At 48.5% G+C, this 18,370-nt stretch overlaps 1 protein-coding gene and 1 long non-coding RNA gene across 2 annotated transcripts in view; one reads left to right on the top strand and one right to left on the bottom strand.

Annotated features, from left to right (window-relative positions):
- uroc1 (urocanate hydratase 1) overlaps nt 1-12,798 on the top strand; it is an 88,269-nt gene extending 75,471 nt beyond the window's left edge. Inside the window, exons 17-20 of the mRNA XM_059943890.1 lie at nt 1,310-1,409; nt 2,911-2,992; nt 4,363-4,462; nt 8,350-12,798. Coding sequence (XP_059799873.1) covers nt 1,310-1,409; nt 2,911-2,992; nt 4,363-4,462; nt 8,350-8,499 — 432 coding nt within the window. The 3' untranslated portion in view covers nt 8,500-12,798. The remainder of the gene's footprint in view (nt 1-1,309; nt 1,410-2,910; nt 2,993-4,362; nt 4,463-8,349) is intronic.
- Nucleotides 10,722-18,344, bottom strand: LOC132377673 (uncharacterized). The gene is made up of 2 exons (XR_009506711.1): nt 10,939-18,344; nt 10,722-10,869 (listed from the first exon to the last, which is right to left on the bottom strand). It is a non-coding gene; the product is annotated as an uncharacterized LOC132377673 (long non-coding RNA).
- Between the last annotated feature and the right edge of the window lie 26 nt (nt 18,345-18,370).

Below are 18,370 nucleotides of genomic sequence, written 5' to 3'. Positions count from 1 at the left end.
TGAAATATGCTCCCTCTGTCCTCTCCGCGTCCCTGACGAACTCACAGTCAGCTTCGTTCAGTGCAATGAAAGATCCTGCTCGCATGAAGCTCACAGAATGAACAGCAGGGTCACAGCACAGAAACAGGCCCTTTGGCCCATCTTTGCAATACTGGCCAATGTCTACCTGAGCTAGTCCCCTTTGCCACATTTAGCTCCTGTCCCTCTAACCAGGACCAGTACGGTTGCGTAGTGGTTAGTGCTACATTTTACAGCACCACCGTCTATAAGGGGTCTGTACGTTCTCCCTGTGGGTTTCCTCCCACAGTCCAAAGACGTACTGTTGGTATCAGAAAAGTAGTGGCTCTTGCAGGCTGCCCATTGCAATCCTCACTGACTTGATTTAACACAGATGATGCATTTCACTGGGTACTCAATGTCGTCAGCATCATCACCATGTGCCATGACGTGGACATGGGTGACCGTGGTCTTCCAGCTGTTGGCCGTGTGTGTTTTTGGCTTTTGGTTCTACCGAAGTGGTTTGCCATTGCCACCTTCTGGGGCAGAGTCTTTACGTGACGGGCGACCCCAGCCATTATCAATACTCATCAGAGACTGTCTGCTTGGCGTCACTGATTGCATAACCAGGACGTGTGATCTGCACCGGCTGCTCGTACAACCATCCACCGGATCCCATGGCTTCACGTGACCCTGATCCAGGGGGGTGGGGGTGGGGAGGTTAAGCAGGGGCTACACCTTGCCCAAGGGTGACCTGCAGGCCAGTGGAGGGAGGGAGCATCTCCTTTGGTGGAGATGCATCTGCCTCCTGTCACTTTACGTTTCGATGTACAGGTAACAAATAAAGTTAATCTTTAAAACTTTTCCAATCCATCTACATGTCCAAGTGACTTTTAAACATTATGATTGTGCTTCACTAATTGGCTTCTGGCAACTCGTTCCATTCGCTAACCAGCCTCCCTATGGAAAAATGATGCCTCTCAGGTCCTTTGTTCATCTTTCCCATCTCACCTTAAACCTGAGCCCTCCACTACCCTGGGATTGTATACACCCCTCCTCCCCTTCACGTTATAAATCACCCCTCAGCTCCTTCCCTTCAGGGAAAGCAGTCCCAGTCTGCCCAGTAGCTCCAGCCTCCATTTCCAGTAACATCCCCAAGGGATTCTCGCTCATCCTTCCCTCTGTATTCCTCAATATCCTCCTCTCCCTTTGCATCTCTTCCTCTCCTCCCCTGTTCGATCCATGGCCTTACTTCCTCCCTCCTCCCTCCACCCCACTCCCATCTCCTAATGGGATCTCTTCATCTCCACAGGCCCCCGTAGTGATCAGCCGAGACCACCACGACGTGAGTGGAACAGACAGCCCGTTCAGGGAAACTTCCAACATCTACGATGGTTCAGCATTTTGTGCAGGTCTGTACCCATCCTCCGAGGCCCCACGATGGGTGGCCAGACCATCGTATCACTGACAGATGTACAGACTCGTCCACTCCCCCTCCCTGTCACCCTCCCCTCACCCCTCCCCCTCACTCCTATCCCCTCCTCCCTACCCTCACTCCTATCCCCTCCTCCCTACCCTCACTCCTACCCCCTTACCCCTACCCTCTCTCTCCTGATGCGTCTCTCCCCCTCCCTCTCTCCCCTCCCTGTCTACTCAGTCACACCCTTCCTGATATTAACCCCCTCTATCAGATCCCCCTCATTGCTGTTCACAGGGAACACTGACGTTCCTCTCTGCTGCATTGCCTAACTAGAGTTTTATACAGTGTGACATGGCTTCCGGACTCCGTGCTCAGCGGCTTGACAGATGAAGGCCTTCCTTACCCCTCTCCACTCGTATGATTGAGTTACAGGAGATTCTGCAGATGTTGGAAATCTTGAGCAACACACACACACATACAGACAGACACACACACATACAGACACACACACACACGCATACAGACACACACACACGCATACAGACACACACACACACGCATACAGACACACACACACGCATACAGACACACACACACACGCATACAGACACACACACACACACGCATACAGACAGACACACACACACATACAGACAGACACACACACACATACAGACACACACACACACACGCATACAGACACACACACACGCATACAGACACACACACACGCATACAGACACACACACACACGCATACAGACACACACACACATGCATACAGACACACACACACGCATACAGACACACACACACACACGCATACAGACACACACACACACACGCATACAGACAGACACACACACGCATACATACAGACAGACACACGCGCGCATAGACACACACACACGCGCGCATACAGACAGACGCACACACACTCATATAGGCAGACAGACAGACACACACGCACGCATACACAGACATACACTCTCACACACACGTGCACACACACACTCTCACACACGTGCGCAACACACATGCACACAGACACACACATGTACACACAGACACACTCTCTCACATACACACATGTGCACATAGACACGCACACACAAACACACGCGTGCGCACAGACACACACACACATACAGGCACACAGACACACACGTGCACACAGATACACACACATGCGCGCACATAGACACACACTCTCTCACGTACACACATGCGCACACACATACACTCACACATACAGGCACACAGACACACACGCACACACCCAGACGCATGCACGCACACACAGAGGCACCAATGCTGACTGCTTATTCATGTTTCTGCAGTGTTCTGTGTGTGTCTCTGAGACTACGTGTTCCCACTTTCAGTGGCCTATGGACTCACACTGCAAAATGCCTATTTGGCCTGACTGGCTGGGGGATGAACAGTTAATGACAATGGTCCGGTTACTAACCACAGCTCTGCTCTCTCCTTCCCCAGACATGGCAGTACAGAATTTTCTTGGTGATTCTATCCGAGGAGCAACATGGGTGTCCCTGCACAACGGTGGGGGTGTGGGCTGGTGAGTATTTCACTCTGTGTCTGACCCCGGGAGTGTCTGATGGGACGGTGTGGAGGGAGTGTGTGATGGGACGGTGTGGAAGGAGATTCACTCTGTGTCTGACCCTGGGAGTGTGTGATGGGACGGTGTGGAGGGAGATTCACTCTGTGTGTGACCCCGGGAGTGTGTGAAGGGATGGTGTGGAGGGAGATTCACTCTGTGTCTGACCCCGGGAGTGTGTGATGGGATAATGTGGAGGGAGATTCACTCTGTGTCTGACCCCGGGAGTGTGTGATGGGACGGTGTGGAGGGAGATTCATTCTGTGTCTGACCCCGGGAGTGTGTGATGGGACGGTGTGGAAGGAGTGTGTGATGGGACGGTGTGGAGGGAGTGTGTGATGGGACGGTGTGGAGGGAGATTCACTCTGTGTCTGACCCCGGGAGTGTGTGATGGGACGGTGTGGAGGGAGTGTGTGATGGGACAGTGTGGAGGGAGATTCACTTTGTGTCTGACCCCGGGAGTGTGTGATGGGACGGTGTGGAGGGAGATTCATTCTGTGTCTGACCCCGGGAGTGTGTGATGGGACGGTGTGGAAGGAGTGTGTGATGGGACGGTGTGGAGGGAGTGTGTGATGGGACGGTGTGGAGGGAGAGTGTGATGGGACGGTGTGGAGGGAGTGTGTGATGGGGCGGTGTGGAGGGAGAGTGTGATGGGACGGTGTGGAAGGAGCGTGTGATGGGATGGTGTGGAGGGAGTGTGTGATGGGACGGTGTGGAAGGAGTGTGTGATGGGACGGCGTGGAAGGAGTGTGTGATGGGACGGCGTGGAAGGAGTGTGTGATGGGTTGGTGTGGAGGGAGTGTGTGATGAGACGGTGTAGAGGGAGAGTGTGATGGGACGGTGTGGAGGGAGAGTGTGATGGGACAGTATGGAGGGAGTGTGTGATGGGACGGTGTGGAGGGAGATTCACTCTGTGTCTGACCCCGGGAGTGTGTGATGGGACGGTGTGGAGGGAGTGTGTGATGGGGCGGTGTGGAAGGAGTGTGTGATGGGTTGGTGTGGAGGGAGTGTGTGATGAGACGGTGTGGAGGGAGAGTGTGATGGGACAGTATGGAGGGAGTGTGTGATGGGACGGTGTGGAGGGAGAGTGTGATGGGACAGTATGGAGGGAGTGTGTGATGGGACGGTGTGGAGGGAGTGTGTGATGGGACGGTGTGGAGGGAGAGTGTGATGGGACAGTATGGAGGGAGTGTGTGATGGGACGGTGTGGAGGGAGTGTGTGATGAGACGGTGTGGAGGGAGTGTGTGATGAGACGGTGTGGAGGGAGTGTGTGATGAGATGGTGTGGAGGGAGATCTTCACTGGTTCACAGTTTTCTTCCTGATACACAGGGGAGAGGCAGTGAATGGAGGGTTTGGGCTGGTGCTCGATGGTTCCAAGGATGCTGAGGAGCGGGCAAAGGTGATGCTAAACTGGGATGTGTCCAATGGGGTGAGTGAGGGATCTTTTTTAGTTTGGTGTCCTCCTCTTTTGCAGAAACAGGGTGCTTGAATTTAGAAAGTATTTGCGTCTGCCCGTTGGAGTGGTGTGGCTCTGTAATGAGTCATTTTCGCCTGCTCCCTGCCCGCTGCCCGGTTCAGTATGGTGGGCTGGCATGGTGGTTGGTATAACACTTTAAAGCGCCAGTGAGTGGAATTTCATGGTTCAGTCCCGCCACTCTCTGAAAGCAGTTTTTATGTTCTCCCCGTGACTGTGTGCTTTCCCCTGGTGCTCTGGTTTCCTCCCACATTCCAAAGCCATAGGGGTTCGAGTCGGTCAGTTGTAGACAAGTGGTGTTGGCGCTGGAAGCACCACACGGCCACACTTGTGGGCTGCCCCCAGCACACATTCGGACCGTGTTGGTCATTGACACAAAACGACACTCTCCACTATATTGTGGGGTATTCCATGTTCCGATGTATCATCTTTACCTGTATGTTTCTCCTATTCCCTGTGAAGATTCTTGTTGAATCCACTCCCAACGCGATTTCAGGCACTGTGTCCCAGATGACAGTAGCTCCACAGGGGAGATCTTCCCCGTCCTCCCCCAGCTGCTCGTCTGTCTCATCCTCTTTACGCTGTGTCCTTGGGAGTACTCCAGCATGTTCAGGAACAGTTATTACCCCTCTACCCTCAGGTTCTTGACCCAGAGGGGATAGCTTCACTTGCCCCGTCACTGAACTGTTCCCCGAACCCATGGACTCACTCACTTTTGCTTTCTTGTGTGCTCTGTATTTATTTATTCATTCAGATTATTTTGCTTTTTTAATCTTTTTGTTCACTTTGCTTTTTTTTTTGCACATGGGTTGTTTGTTCTGCTGGATGTGATTTTATTCTATTTCTCTGTACTCACCGAGCTTAGACACAGGAAAGCGAATCTCGGGGTTCTTTATGGTGACATGTATGTACCTTGAGAAGAAATTTACTTTCATCTTTGAGCATTTGAACTCTGCTACACTACCTGGAGGAAATGGGGGGGATACAGGCCATGTGCAGGCAGATGGGATCAGTCCGACGGGATCAGTCCGACGGGATCAGTCCGACGGGTATTGCGGTCAGCAGAGACCTGATGGTCTGTACTGCTAATAACGCTGGAGAGAGCCCCAAGCTCTTGGCTGGGTTTTCAGTGGGGCTCGTTGAAGTTCCTGCAATGAAGAACCTCACTCATGGATTGTTTGTCCCTCTCCTGTCAGGAAGGAGGCCAAGTAGCAGCCACTCAAAAACTGCTGCTTTCCTCGCGAACGTAAGAAACAGGAGCAGGGGTCGGCCATCTGGCCTGTCGAGCCTGCCCCGCCATTCGATAAGATCACGGCTGATCTCCACCTACCTGTCTTTCCCCCAGAACCCCTAATTCCCCAACTATGCTGAAATCTATCCAACCTGGTCATAAATATATTTACTGAGGTGGCCTCCACTGCTTCATTGGGAGAGAATTCCACAGATTCACCACTCTCTGGGAAAAGCAGTTCCTCCTCATCTCCGTCCAAAATCTACTCCCCCCGAATCTTGAGGCAGTGTCCCCAAGTTCTAGTCCCACCTTTCAGTGGAAACATCTTTCCTGCCTCTATCTTATCTATCCCTTTTATAATTTTGTATGTTTCTATAAGATCCCCTCTCATTCTGAATTCCAGTGAGTACAGTCCCAGGCAACTCAATCTCAATCATAGACTAACCCCCTCATCTCTGGATTCAACCTGGTGAGCCTCCTCTGCACCGCCTCCAAAGCCGGTATATCCTTCCTCAAGTATGGAGACCGGAACTGCACACAGTACTCCAGGTGCGGCCTCACCAGTACCCTGTATAGTTGCAGCGTGACCTCCCTGCTCTTGAATTCAATCCCCCTGGCAATGAAGGCCAACATTCCATTTGCCTTCCTGACGGCCTGCAAACCACCCTTCTGTGATTCATGAACAAGCACTCCCAAGCCCCTCTACACAGCAATTATTTAAATTTACCATTTAAATAATAATTTGATCTTCCATTTTCCTTCCAAAGTGGATGACCTCGCATTCACCAACATTGCACTCCATCTGCCAGACAATTGTCCACTCAATCTCTCGACAGACCCTCTGTACGACCTGCACAATTTGCTTTTCCACTCAATTTAGTGTCATTAGCAAACTTAGATACACTAAACTCGGTCCCCTCTTCCAGATCATTAATGTATATCGTGAATAGTTGCAGGCCCGGCACCGACCCCTGTGGCACACAGCTCACCACTGATCACCAAACAGAGTAACACCCATGTATCCCATCTCTCTGCTTTCTGTTGGTCAACCAATCCGCTATCCTCGCTAATACATCACCCCCAACTCTATGCATCCTTATCTAAGTCTTTTATGTGGCATCTTATCGAACGCCTTCTATAAATTTCAGTAAATAACGTCCATCTGTCTATAGCCACTGCACTTGCTATATTTTCAAAGAACTCCAGTAAGTGTGTCAAATAGGACCTGCCTTTGCCAAATCCATGCTGCATCTGATTTTTGGATCCACTTCTTTGCAGATGCCTTGCTATTTCTTCTTTAATGATAGCTTCAAGCATTTTCCCAACTACAGACGTTAAATTAATTGGCCTACAGTTACCTGCCTTTTGCCTACATCCTTTTTTGAACAGTGGTGTGACATTTGCCATCTTCCAATCCACCCAGGTCCTGCCCAGAGTCCAGAGAATTTTGGTAAATTATCACCAAAGCCTCTATAACTTCTGCCATTTCTTTCAGTACCCTGGGATGCATTCCATCAGGACCAGGGGACTTACCTATCTTCAGGCCCACAAGTCTGCTCAGCACTGCCTCTAGTGTATCGAGGTCCTCACCTCCCATCACATCCATACCATCTCTTTGGCTTGTTCGATATGTCCTGCGCCATGAGGACCACACAAATACTTGGCCATTTCCTCATTACCCAACATCAATACCCACTTCTCATCCTCCAATGAACCTCGATTCACTTTGGCTGCCCTTTTCCACTTTATAGAATTATATAAACTTTTACTATCTGTTTTATATTTTGTGCTAGTTTATTTTCACAATCTAGCTTCCCTTTCTTTATTGCTCACTTAATGGTTCTTTGTTGCTTTTTAAAGTTTTCCCAATCTTCCAGTTTCCCACTACTCTTGGTGACTTTGTATGCACAAGCTTTTAGTTTGATGCCTTCTTTTATTTATTTAGTTATCCAAGGTGGGCTCACCCCACCCTTATTGTCTTTGCTTTTAACTGGAACGTTCTTTTGTTGAACACCATGAAAAATCTTTTTGAAAATCTTCCACTGTTCCTCAACCATCCCACCATATGGTCTGTGTTTCCAGTCTACTCTATCCAAACCCTCCCTCGTCCCATTGTAGTCTCCCTTGTTTAGCATAATACACTGGTTTTAGATCCAACTATTGCACCCTCCATTTGCAGAAGCAATTCAATCATACCATGATCACTCTTTCCAAGAGGATCCCTAGCTACAAGATCACTGATTTTACCTGTCTCATTGCACGGGACCAGATCCAAGACAGCACGTTCCCTCGTAGGTTCAGTAACACGCTGCTCAAGAAAGCCACCTCCTTTGCATTCCAACAACTCAAGCAGTAAGACTGATCAACATCTCCACCCGCTAACCCATCCCGCACTGTTTCTTGTCAGAATCACCTCATGTACAGACACTCCTATGCCTAGAGTCATTTTATGGGCATACAGACTACGTATATGAGCTATCTTATGTGTTTATATTTATTGTGTGTTTTGTGCTGCATCGGATCCGGAGTAACAATGACTTTGTTCTCCTTTACACCTGTGCACTGGAAATGACGTTAAACAATCCTGAATCTTTCTTTCTCGGTCCTGCAGGTTTCACGCCGCTGCTGGTCCGGCAGTCTCACTGCCTACCAGACTATCCGCAGGACGATGAGGGAAAACAGCCGCCTAAGGGTCACTCTCCCCCACAGGGTGGAGGACGAGGCCATGCTCGATCAAGCCCTGCAGAGAGAGGCAATGTGACCGTTCCCGAACTGACAGCCTCCCTCACCCAGTTCTGTCCGAACCCCACGCCACAAAATGGCTGGTCTAATCCGTTTATGATCTGCGACCGATGTTATCATCTTCAATCACAAGCACATAATCAGTCGGGGTAGGAGGAATCCATTCGAACGTTGCCCCGTCAGTCACCAAGATCAGAATCAGAGTCAGGTTTATAGACACGGAGTCATAGAAAAGTACAGCAGAAAAACAAGCCCTTTGGCCCATCTAGTCCATGTCAAACCATTTAAACTGCCTGTTCCCATCGATTTGCACTGGGTCCATATCCCCACCATCCACGTACTTATCCAGACTTCCATTAAACGTTGAAATCGAGCTCGCATGCTCCACCTGCACGGTCAGCCCATTCCACTCTCTTTTCACCTTTCACCCTTAACCCATCACCTCTAGTTGTAGTCCCACCCAACCTCAGTGGAGGAAGTCCTAGATCCTTTGTTGTACTGCACTCCTCAGTGTCCTACCATTCACTGTGTAAGACTAACCCCCAATCTTGGTATCAGCTGCAGTTAACCACATTATCATTGATATAGATGACAAACAACAACCGACCCAACACCGATCCCTGCGGCACACCACCAGTCACAGGCCTCCAGTCAGAGAGGCAACCATCAGCTACCAGTGTATAAACCAGTTTACTGAATGCCAAGCGACTGAACCTTCCTGTTCACTCTCCCTTGTGGGACTTGTCAAATGCCTTGCCTCCATCAGCTTTCCTGGTAATTTCCTTAAAAAGCTCTCCAAGATTGGTTAGACATGAGCAGTGACGCACTCCATGTTGACCCTGTCCGTCCCAATGCTCACATTTCGGGTCCCTTAGAACAACTGATGTCAGGCTCACCAGCTTATAATTTCCTGGTTTGTGTTTAGAGCCTCCTTAAACAGTGGAACAACATTGGCCGTCCTCCATTCCTCTGGTACCCCTCCTGTCACTAAGGATGATTTAAATATCTCTGCTAGGGCCCTGGCAATTTCTGCATTTGTCTGCTGTAGGGTCTGAGGGAACGCCTTGTTAGGCCCTGGGGTTTTATCCACCCTGATTTACCCTGGGTAGCATACACCTCCTCACCTGTAATCTGTAAAGGGTCCGCGGCCTTGCTACTGCTTTGCCTCACTTCTATCGACTCTGTTAGTTTTCCGAGTAAAAACAAATGCAAAGAGTACATTTAAAATCCCCCCTCCCTCCATCTCGTTTGGCTCCATGCATAGATTAGCACTCTGGTCTTCCAGAGGAGCAATTTTGTCCCTCTCAATCCTATTGCTCGAAACATATCTGTAGAATCCTTTAGGATTCTCCTTCACCTAGGGCAACCTCGTGCCTTCTTTAGCCATCCTGATTATTTCTTAAATGTCCTCTTGCATTTCTTATACTCCATAAGCACCTCATGTTCCTACCTGCTTATACCTGCTACACACTTCCTTTTTATTCTCTTAATCAGGGCCTCAATATCTTTCAAAAAGAAACATTCCCTAATCCTATTATCCTTTCTTTTTATTTTGGCAGACACATACAAGCTTTGTAGTCTCGAAGTTTCGCTTTTGACAGCCTCCCGCTTTCTAAGTACATCTTTGTCAGAAAACAGCCTATCCCAATCCACACTTGCCAGAACCTTTCCGCTACTATCAGATGTTGAGAAGTCTGTTGTTTTGCAGCAGTACATAAACTATACTGTAAACTACAATAAGGAGTAGATTTATAAAATATTTCAAAAAGGAGTGCAAAGGTAGAGAAGATAGTGAGGTAGTGCTCAGGATTGGTTCACTCTCCATTCAGAAATCTGACGGTGGAGGGGAAGAAGCTGTTCCCGAATGGTTGAGTGTGTGTCTTCAGGCTCCTGTACCTCATCCCCCTGGTGGCAGAGGGGAAGAAGCTGTTCCTGAATTGTTGAGTGTGTGTCTTCAGGCTCCTGTACCTCGTCCCTGATGGCAGAGGGGAAGAAGCTGTTCCCGAATGATTGAGTGTGTGTCTTCAGGCTCCTGTACCTCGTCCCCCTGGTGGCAGAGGGGAAGAAGCTGTTCCTGAATTGTTGAGTGTGTGTCTTCAGGCTCCTGTACCTCCCCCCTGATGGCAGAGGGGAAGAAGCTGTTCCCGAATGATTGAGTGTGTGTCTTCAGGCTCCTGTACCTCCTCCCTGATGGCAGAGGGGAAGAAGCTGTTCCTGAATTGTTGAGTGTGTGTCTTCAGGCTCCTGTACCTCGTCCCCCTGGTGGCAGAGGGGAAGAAGCTGTTCCTGAATTGTTGAGTGTGTGTCTTCAGGCTCCTGTACCCCCTCCCTGATGGCAGAGAAGAAGCTGTTACTGAATGATTGAGTGTGTGTCTTCAGGCTCCTGTACCTCCCCCCGAAGGCAGAGGGGAAGAAGCTGTCCCTGAATCGTTGAGTGTGTGTCTTCAGGCTCCTGTACCTCCCCCCGATGGTCCGTAGTGACGAGATAAGGGCATCACCTGGGTGGACATGCTGTTTGATGTTATGGGGTATGTTTTAATTGTGCCCCTACTGACAGCAGATTTTGTTGAAGACCATGCTGAGGCCTTTCTGGAGGATTGTGTGCATTTCTGGTGCCCTACCTCCAGGATGCGTGATGCCGGCCCCCTAGGCCAGCGTCGACACAGTAGTAGTACCTACAGGAAAGATGTAAATGAGATTGCAAGAGTGCAGAGAAATTTGACAAGATCGTTGCTGGGACTGGAGAACCTGAGTTATAGGGAAAGGTTGAATAGGTCGGGACTTTATTCCCTCGAGCGTAGGAGAATGAGGGGAGGTTTGATAGGGGTGTGTGGAATTATGAGGGGTAAATGTAAGCAGGCTTTCCCACTGAGTTTGTGTGAGTCTAGAAATAGAATTCATGAGTTAAGACCACAAGACATTGGAGCACAATTAGGCCATTCAGCCCATTGAGTCTGCTTCACCATTCCCTCACGGCTGATTTACTATCCCTCTTAACCCTATTCTCCTGCCTTCTCCCTGTAATCTTTGATGCTGTGCCTACTCAAGAACCTATCAACCTCTGCTTTAAACATACCAATGACCTGGCCTCCACAGAAGGCAGTGTCAATGAGTTCCTCAGATTCACTACCCCCGGCTCATCTCGGTTCTAAATGGACATCCCTCTATTCTGAGGTTGTGTCCTCTGGTCCTAAATTCCCCCACTATAGGAAACATCCTCTCCATATCCACTATCTGTGTCCTCTGGTCCTAGACTCCCCCACTATAGGAAACATCCTCTCCATATCCACTCTATCTGTGTCCTCTGGTCCTAGTCTCCCCCACTGTAGGAAACATCCTCTCCACATCCATTCTATCTGTGTCCTCTGGTCCTAGTCTCCCCCACTGTAGGAAACATCCTCTCCACATCCATTCTATCTGTGTCCTCTGGTCCTAGACTCCCCCACTATAGGAAACATCCTCTCCATATCCACTCTATCTGTGTCCTCTGGTCCTAGTCTCCCCCACTGTAGGAAACATCCTCTCCACATCCATTCTATCTGTGTCCTCTGGTCCACGACTCACCCACTATAGGAAACATCCTCTCCGCATCCACTCTATCTGTGTCCTCTGGTCCTAGACTCCCCCACTATAGGAAACATCATCTCCACATCCACTCTATCTGTGTCCTCTGGTCCGAGTCACCCCCACTATAGGAAACATCCTCTCCACATCCACTCTATCTGTGTCCTCTGGTCCTAGACTCCCCCACTATTGGAAACATCCTCTCCACATCCACTCTATCTGTGTCCTCTGGTCCTAGTCTCCCCCACTATAGGAAACATCACATCCACTCTATCTGTGTCTGGTCCTTGACTCCCCCACTATAGGAAACATCCTCTCTACATCCACTATCTGTGTCCTCTGGTCCTAGACTCCCCCACTACAGGAAACATCCTCTCTGTCTCAGCCTTTCAGTATTCAATAGGTTTCAATGTGATCTCCCCTGATTTTTCTCAACTCCAATGAGTGCAGGTCCTGAGCCATCAAATGCTCCTCAAATGTTAACCCTTTCATTACCAGGATGATTCATGTGAATCTTCTCTGAGGGGTAGTGAGAGTCTCATCCTGACTGACTCCATCCTGACAACGAGTGAATGTGGTGGAGATTATTAACTGTTCTTCAATCACCCCCCCCCATCTCCTCTTTATTCTGACAAAGTGTACAGAACAAAACAGACAAAGGCTTTTTTCTGTGCACGAGAATTTTGTTAACAACTTCCTGAAATCAAAATATCACAAAAATCCAGGAATAAAAATGAATATTGTTACACCACCAGTTTCTGTGACCAGCTGTTCTTATTATCTCAAAGTTCAAAGTGAAATTTATTATCAGAGTACATACACATCACCACATACAACCCTGGGGTTCTTTTTCTGTGGGCATACTTAACAAATGTATAGAACAGTAACTGTAAACAAGATCTGTAAACAGTAAACATCTGGATCTGTAAACAGTGTACAAACTGTGCAAATGCAGAGAATAAATTAATAGCAATATATAACCAAAATGAATAAACAACATAACAGAGTCCTTAAATGAGCATAGTTATCCCCTTTTGTTCAAGAGCCTGATGATTGAGGGGTGGTAACTGTTGTTGAACCTGGTGGAGCTGGTCTTGAGGCTCCTGTGCTTCTGCTGGGTGGCAGACAGCAGTGAGGAGAGAGCACGGCCTGGGTGGTGAGTCTCCGATGATGGATGCTGCTTATCTACGGCAACGGTTCATGCAGATGCTGAATGGTTGGGAGGGTTTTACCCGTGATGTACTGGTCTGGATCCACTACCTTCTGTAGGATTTCCGCTCAAAGGCATTCCATACGCGGCCGGTCAGCACACTTCCCACCACACATCTGATGAAGTTTGCCAAGGTTTTGATCACACGCTGAATCACCGTAGACTCCTGAGGAAGTAGTGGGTGCTGTGTGCTTTCTTTGCAATTATATTTATATGATGGGTCCAGGACAGGTCTCTGAGATCGTGAGAGCCAGGAATTTAAAGTTACTGACCATCTCCAATGATTACCGGCTAGTGGACCTCTGGTTTCCTTCTCTTGAAGTCTACAATCAGTTCCTTGGTCTTGTTGACATTGAGTGAGAGGTTGTTACGACACCACTCAGCTAAATTTTCAATCTGTGTCCTGTATGTTGATTCATTATCCCCCTTTGAAGCGGCCCACAACAGTGGTGTCATCAGCAAACCTGTATATGGTATTCAAGTTGTGCTCAGCCACACAGTCATAAGTGTAAAGCGAGTAGAGCAGGGGCTAAGCACACATCCTTGTGGTGCTCCTGCGCTGATGAAATTGTGGAGGAGATGTTTTTGTCAATCCGATCTGATCGGGGTCTACAGATGCGGAAATCCAGGATCCAGTTGCACAAGGGGGTATTTTGAGGCCCAGGTCTTGGGATTTACTGATTAGTTTTGAGGGGAAGATGGTGTTAAATGCTGAGCTGTAATCGATAAAGAGCATCCTGGTGTTGCATCTTTGATGTCCAGGTGTCCCAGGGTTGAGTGAAGAGTCAATGAGATGGCATCTGCTGTAGACCTGTTGCTTCGGGAGGTGAATTGGAGTGGATCCAATTCAGACGGGATCTGACATGTGGATCACCGATCATCGTGGATGTGAGTGCCACTGGGTTGCAGTCGTTCAGACAGGTTATCACGCTCTTCTTGGGCGCTGGTATGTTTGAAGTCTGCTTGAAGGGGGTGGGTACCTCACACCGCCGGAGTTCGTTTGTTTATTTATTGAGATAGGCAGCCCACCAATACCCTGATTTAATCCTATCCTTCACAGGACAATTGACAATGACCAAGTAACCTACAAACTGGTACGAGGGAACAAATCGGATCACCCGGAGGAAACCCACGTGGTCATGGGGAAATGTACAAACTCCTTACAGAGAGTAGTGGGAATTGAACCCGGGTCACTGGTACTGTAAAACGTTGTGTTAACCACTACACTACCGTGTGATGTGAATCAAACCCGGGTCTCTGGTACTGTAAAGTGTTGTGCTAACCACTACACTACCGTGTGATGGGAATTGAACCCAGGTCACTGGGACTGTAAACGTTGTGTTAACCACTACACTACCGTGTGATGGGAATTGAACCCGGGTCACTGGTACTGTAAAGTGTTGTGCTAACCACTACACTACCGTGTGATGGGAATTGAACCCAGGTCACTGGGACTGTAAACGTTGTGCTAACCACTACACTACCGTGTGATGGGAATTGAACCCAGGTCACTGGGACTGTAAACGTTGTGTTAATCACTACACTACCGTGTGATGGGAATTGAACCCAGATCACTGGTACTGTAAACGTTGTGTTAATCACTACACTACCGTGTGATGGGAATCGAACCCGGGTCTCTGGTACTGTAAAGTGTTGTGCTAATCACTACACTACCGTGTGATGTGAATCAAACCCGGGTCTCTGGGACTGTAAACGTTGTGTTAACCACTACACTACCGTGTGATGGGAATTGAACCCGGGTCACTGGTACTGTAAACATTGTGCTAACCACTACACTACCGTGTGATGGGAATCAAACCCGGGTCACTGGTACTGTAAACGTTGTGTTAATCACTACACTACCGTGTGATGGGAATTGAACCCGGGTCACTGGTACTGTAAACATTGTGCTAACCACTACACTACCGTGTGATGGGAATCGAACCCGGGTCACTGGTATTGTAAAACGTTGTGTTAATCACTACACTACCGTGTGATGTGAATCAAACCCGGGTCTCTGGTACTGTAAAACGTTGTGCTAACCACTACACTACCGTGTGATGGGAATTGAACCCGGGTCACTGGTACTGTAAACGTTGTGCTAACCACTACACTACCGTGTGATGTGAATCAAACCCGGGTCTCTGGTACTGTAAAACGTTGTGCTAACCACTACACTACCGTGTGATGGGAATTGGACCCGGGTCACTGGTACTGTAAACGTTGTGCTAACCACTACACTACCGTGCGATGGGAATCGAACCCAGGTCCTGGTGAAGGGGGAGGAGAAAACCTGTCCTGGGGTGGGAGGAGACCCTGTCCTGGTGGGAGAGACGTTGGTGTTAACGAATTTAATCACAGACGCTACACTTGTTTGTCCGAGGAATGTCACATACAGAGATTGTCTGCTGGTCAGGGCCGACCGTGGATGTGGCGTCCCAGGACACACAGGCCAGGGCAGTGTAATATGAAGAGCAAGCTGTTCCCATGCAGCAGGCTCCCCCTCTCCATGCAGCTGATTAATCCAATTAAAGGCAGAGACCGATACAGTTTGGCACCAGAGGCATCGCGGGAGTTGCCAGTGTTGAACTTAATGTAGGACTGTCTTAGGGACCCCAGTCCTGAATTTCTCCCTGGCGTTCTCCTGTGTGGGTATAGCCGCAAAGCAGTGAGGATTTGAGATCAGACTTCCTTCTCCTGGAGTGTCACGATGTATGCAATTTCCATACGTAACCCATAATGATCATTTAAACCAAGAATGCTTTGACTAAATACACAACAGGTACAGCTTCAGTAGCACAGGTTTGAGCTTGGATTCCTCCTTACCTCTGTTCTAAAAGGTTGCCTCTTCAATTTCCTTCTCCTCGATGAGCTGCCAACCACAGCCCGAAGCAACTAGTTTGAAGGCACCAGTAACCCACCCTTGCTTCCTCTCCCATCAGAGAAATGGAGTCACTGGGCTTAATAGCTAAGCCGCATATAAAGGCCAGGAGCTGGACTTGGTTGTCAGAGGCTATTTGAGAAGATGCCAGAATAAGATGCAGGGGAGGGAAAGGAGGACAAGCCAGCAGGTGATAGGTGAGACCAGATGAGGGGAATGAAGTGAGAAGTTGGGAGGTGATTGGTAGAAAAGGTAAAGGGCTGAAGAAGGAATTATCTGATAGGAGAGGGCAGTGGATCATGGGAGAAAGGGAAGGGCGGGGCACCAGGACAGGTGAGTAGAGGCCAGAGGGAGAAATTGATGAACACCCTCATCGTAACCATCTCTATCTGGTGGTCCCAGCCTGGGGCCTACAGACCCCTCGGTTAATGGTAAGGCTCCAAGATATAAAAAAGGTTGGAACCACTGATCTAGAATAAAACCCCAATAATCCTGATTCACTATTCCTGATGGTTTCTCATTCCCCTCCCATTGGTCGCTGTCCCGATTCCTGCCAACCCTTCCCACACACAACAGAACTGAACTAATTCTTTAAAAATATTCATTTATTCATTCACCTAATGATTTATTTAATGAATTTTGTTGAGAAATACTACATGGAATAGGCTTATCCAGCCCAGCAACCCACCTATCTGACCCAGGCCCAAGTCCCAGACAATTTACAGTGACCAACTAACCTACTAACTGGTACGTGGGAGGAAACCCATGAGTACTTGGGAAGAATGTAGAGACCTCCTCACAGAGGGCGCTTGAATTGAACTCTGAACTCCGTTGCCCCAGGCTGTAATAGTCTCACACTAACTGATAAGACTGAAAGACAGAGGAGCAGAATTAGTCCTTTCAGCCCATCGAATCTGCTCTGTCATTTCACCATGGCTGATCCCGGATCCCATACACCTGCCCTCTCACTGAATCCAGATTATATATACCCATGGTCCCAGCCTCCACCACAGTCTGTGGCAGAGCCTTCCATAGATTCACTACTCTGGTTAAAACAATTCCTCCTTACCTCTGTTCTAAAGGGTTACCCTTCAAATTTGAGGCTGTGCCCTCTAATTCTGGATACCTCCACCACAGGAAACATCTTCTCCACATCCACCCTGTGTAGTCCTTTCAACATTCAGTAGGTTTCAATGAGATGCCCACACATTCTTCTAAATTCCAGTGAATACAGGCCCAAAGCTGCTACACTCATCATATGTAAGCCCCTTCAATCCCAGAATCATCCTCTTGAACCTCCTCTGGACTCTCTCCAATGACAACACATCCTTTCTGAAATATGGGGCCCAAAACTGATGACAATATTCAAGTGCGGCCTGACTAGTGTCTTATAAAGGCTCAGAATTATCTCCTTGCTTTTATATTCTATTCCCCTTGAAATGAATGCCAACATTGCATTTTCCTTCTTTATCACAGACTCAACCTGTAAATTAACCTTCCGGGAGTCTTGCACGAGGACTCCCAAGTCCCTTTGCATCTCTGATGTTTGAACCTTCTCCCCATTTAGATAACAGCCTGTTCCTTTTACCAAAATACATTATCATACACTTCCCCACACTGTATTCTATCTGCCACTCTTTTGCCCATTCTTCCAATTTGTCTAAGTCCTGCTGCAATCGCATTGCTTCCTCAGCACTACCTACCCATCCACCTATCTTATCATCTGCAAACTTTGCCACGAAGCCATCAATTCCATTATCTAAATCATTGACAAACAATGAGAAAAGTAGCGTTCCCAATACAGACATAAAACACCACTAGTTACTGACAGTCAACCAGAACGGGCAGAACTTCTCATAGTCCCTGAGCATATTCTACACAATCAGGAAACCTCGACTCTCCGAGGGGGCTGAAGGGTGCTGGGCTGTGCACATCTACACTCCCATCATTGTACAGATAGAGAGCATCCTAACAAGCGGCATGATACGGACAGGAGGGATCTGCATCGGGTAGTCAGAACTGCCCAAGGCATCATCGGCACCAGCCTACCCACCACCAAGGACATATTATTATCATTATCTCATTGTCTTTTGCTATTTATTCATATTCGCGTTTGCACAGTTTGTTGTTTTCTGCACTCTGGTTGATCTTTCATTGACCCTGTAATATTGTACAGATTGGCTGAGTATGACATAAACTTTACTTTGAAGGAGACGTACCGCGGAATCCGGATCC

Source organism: Hypanus sabinus, chromosome 19 (genome assembly GCF_030144855.1).
Source record: "Hypanus sabinus isolate sHypSab1 chromosome 19, sHypSab1.hap1, whole genome shotgun sequence".
Lineage (NCBI taxonomy): Eukaryota > Metazoa > Chordata > Chondrichthyes > Myliobatiformes > Dasyatidae > Hypanus > Hypanus sabinus.
The sequence above is the reverse complement of the archived record's forward strand: the minus strand, read 5'-3'. Positions and strand labels throughout refer to the sequence as shown.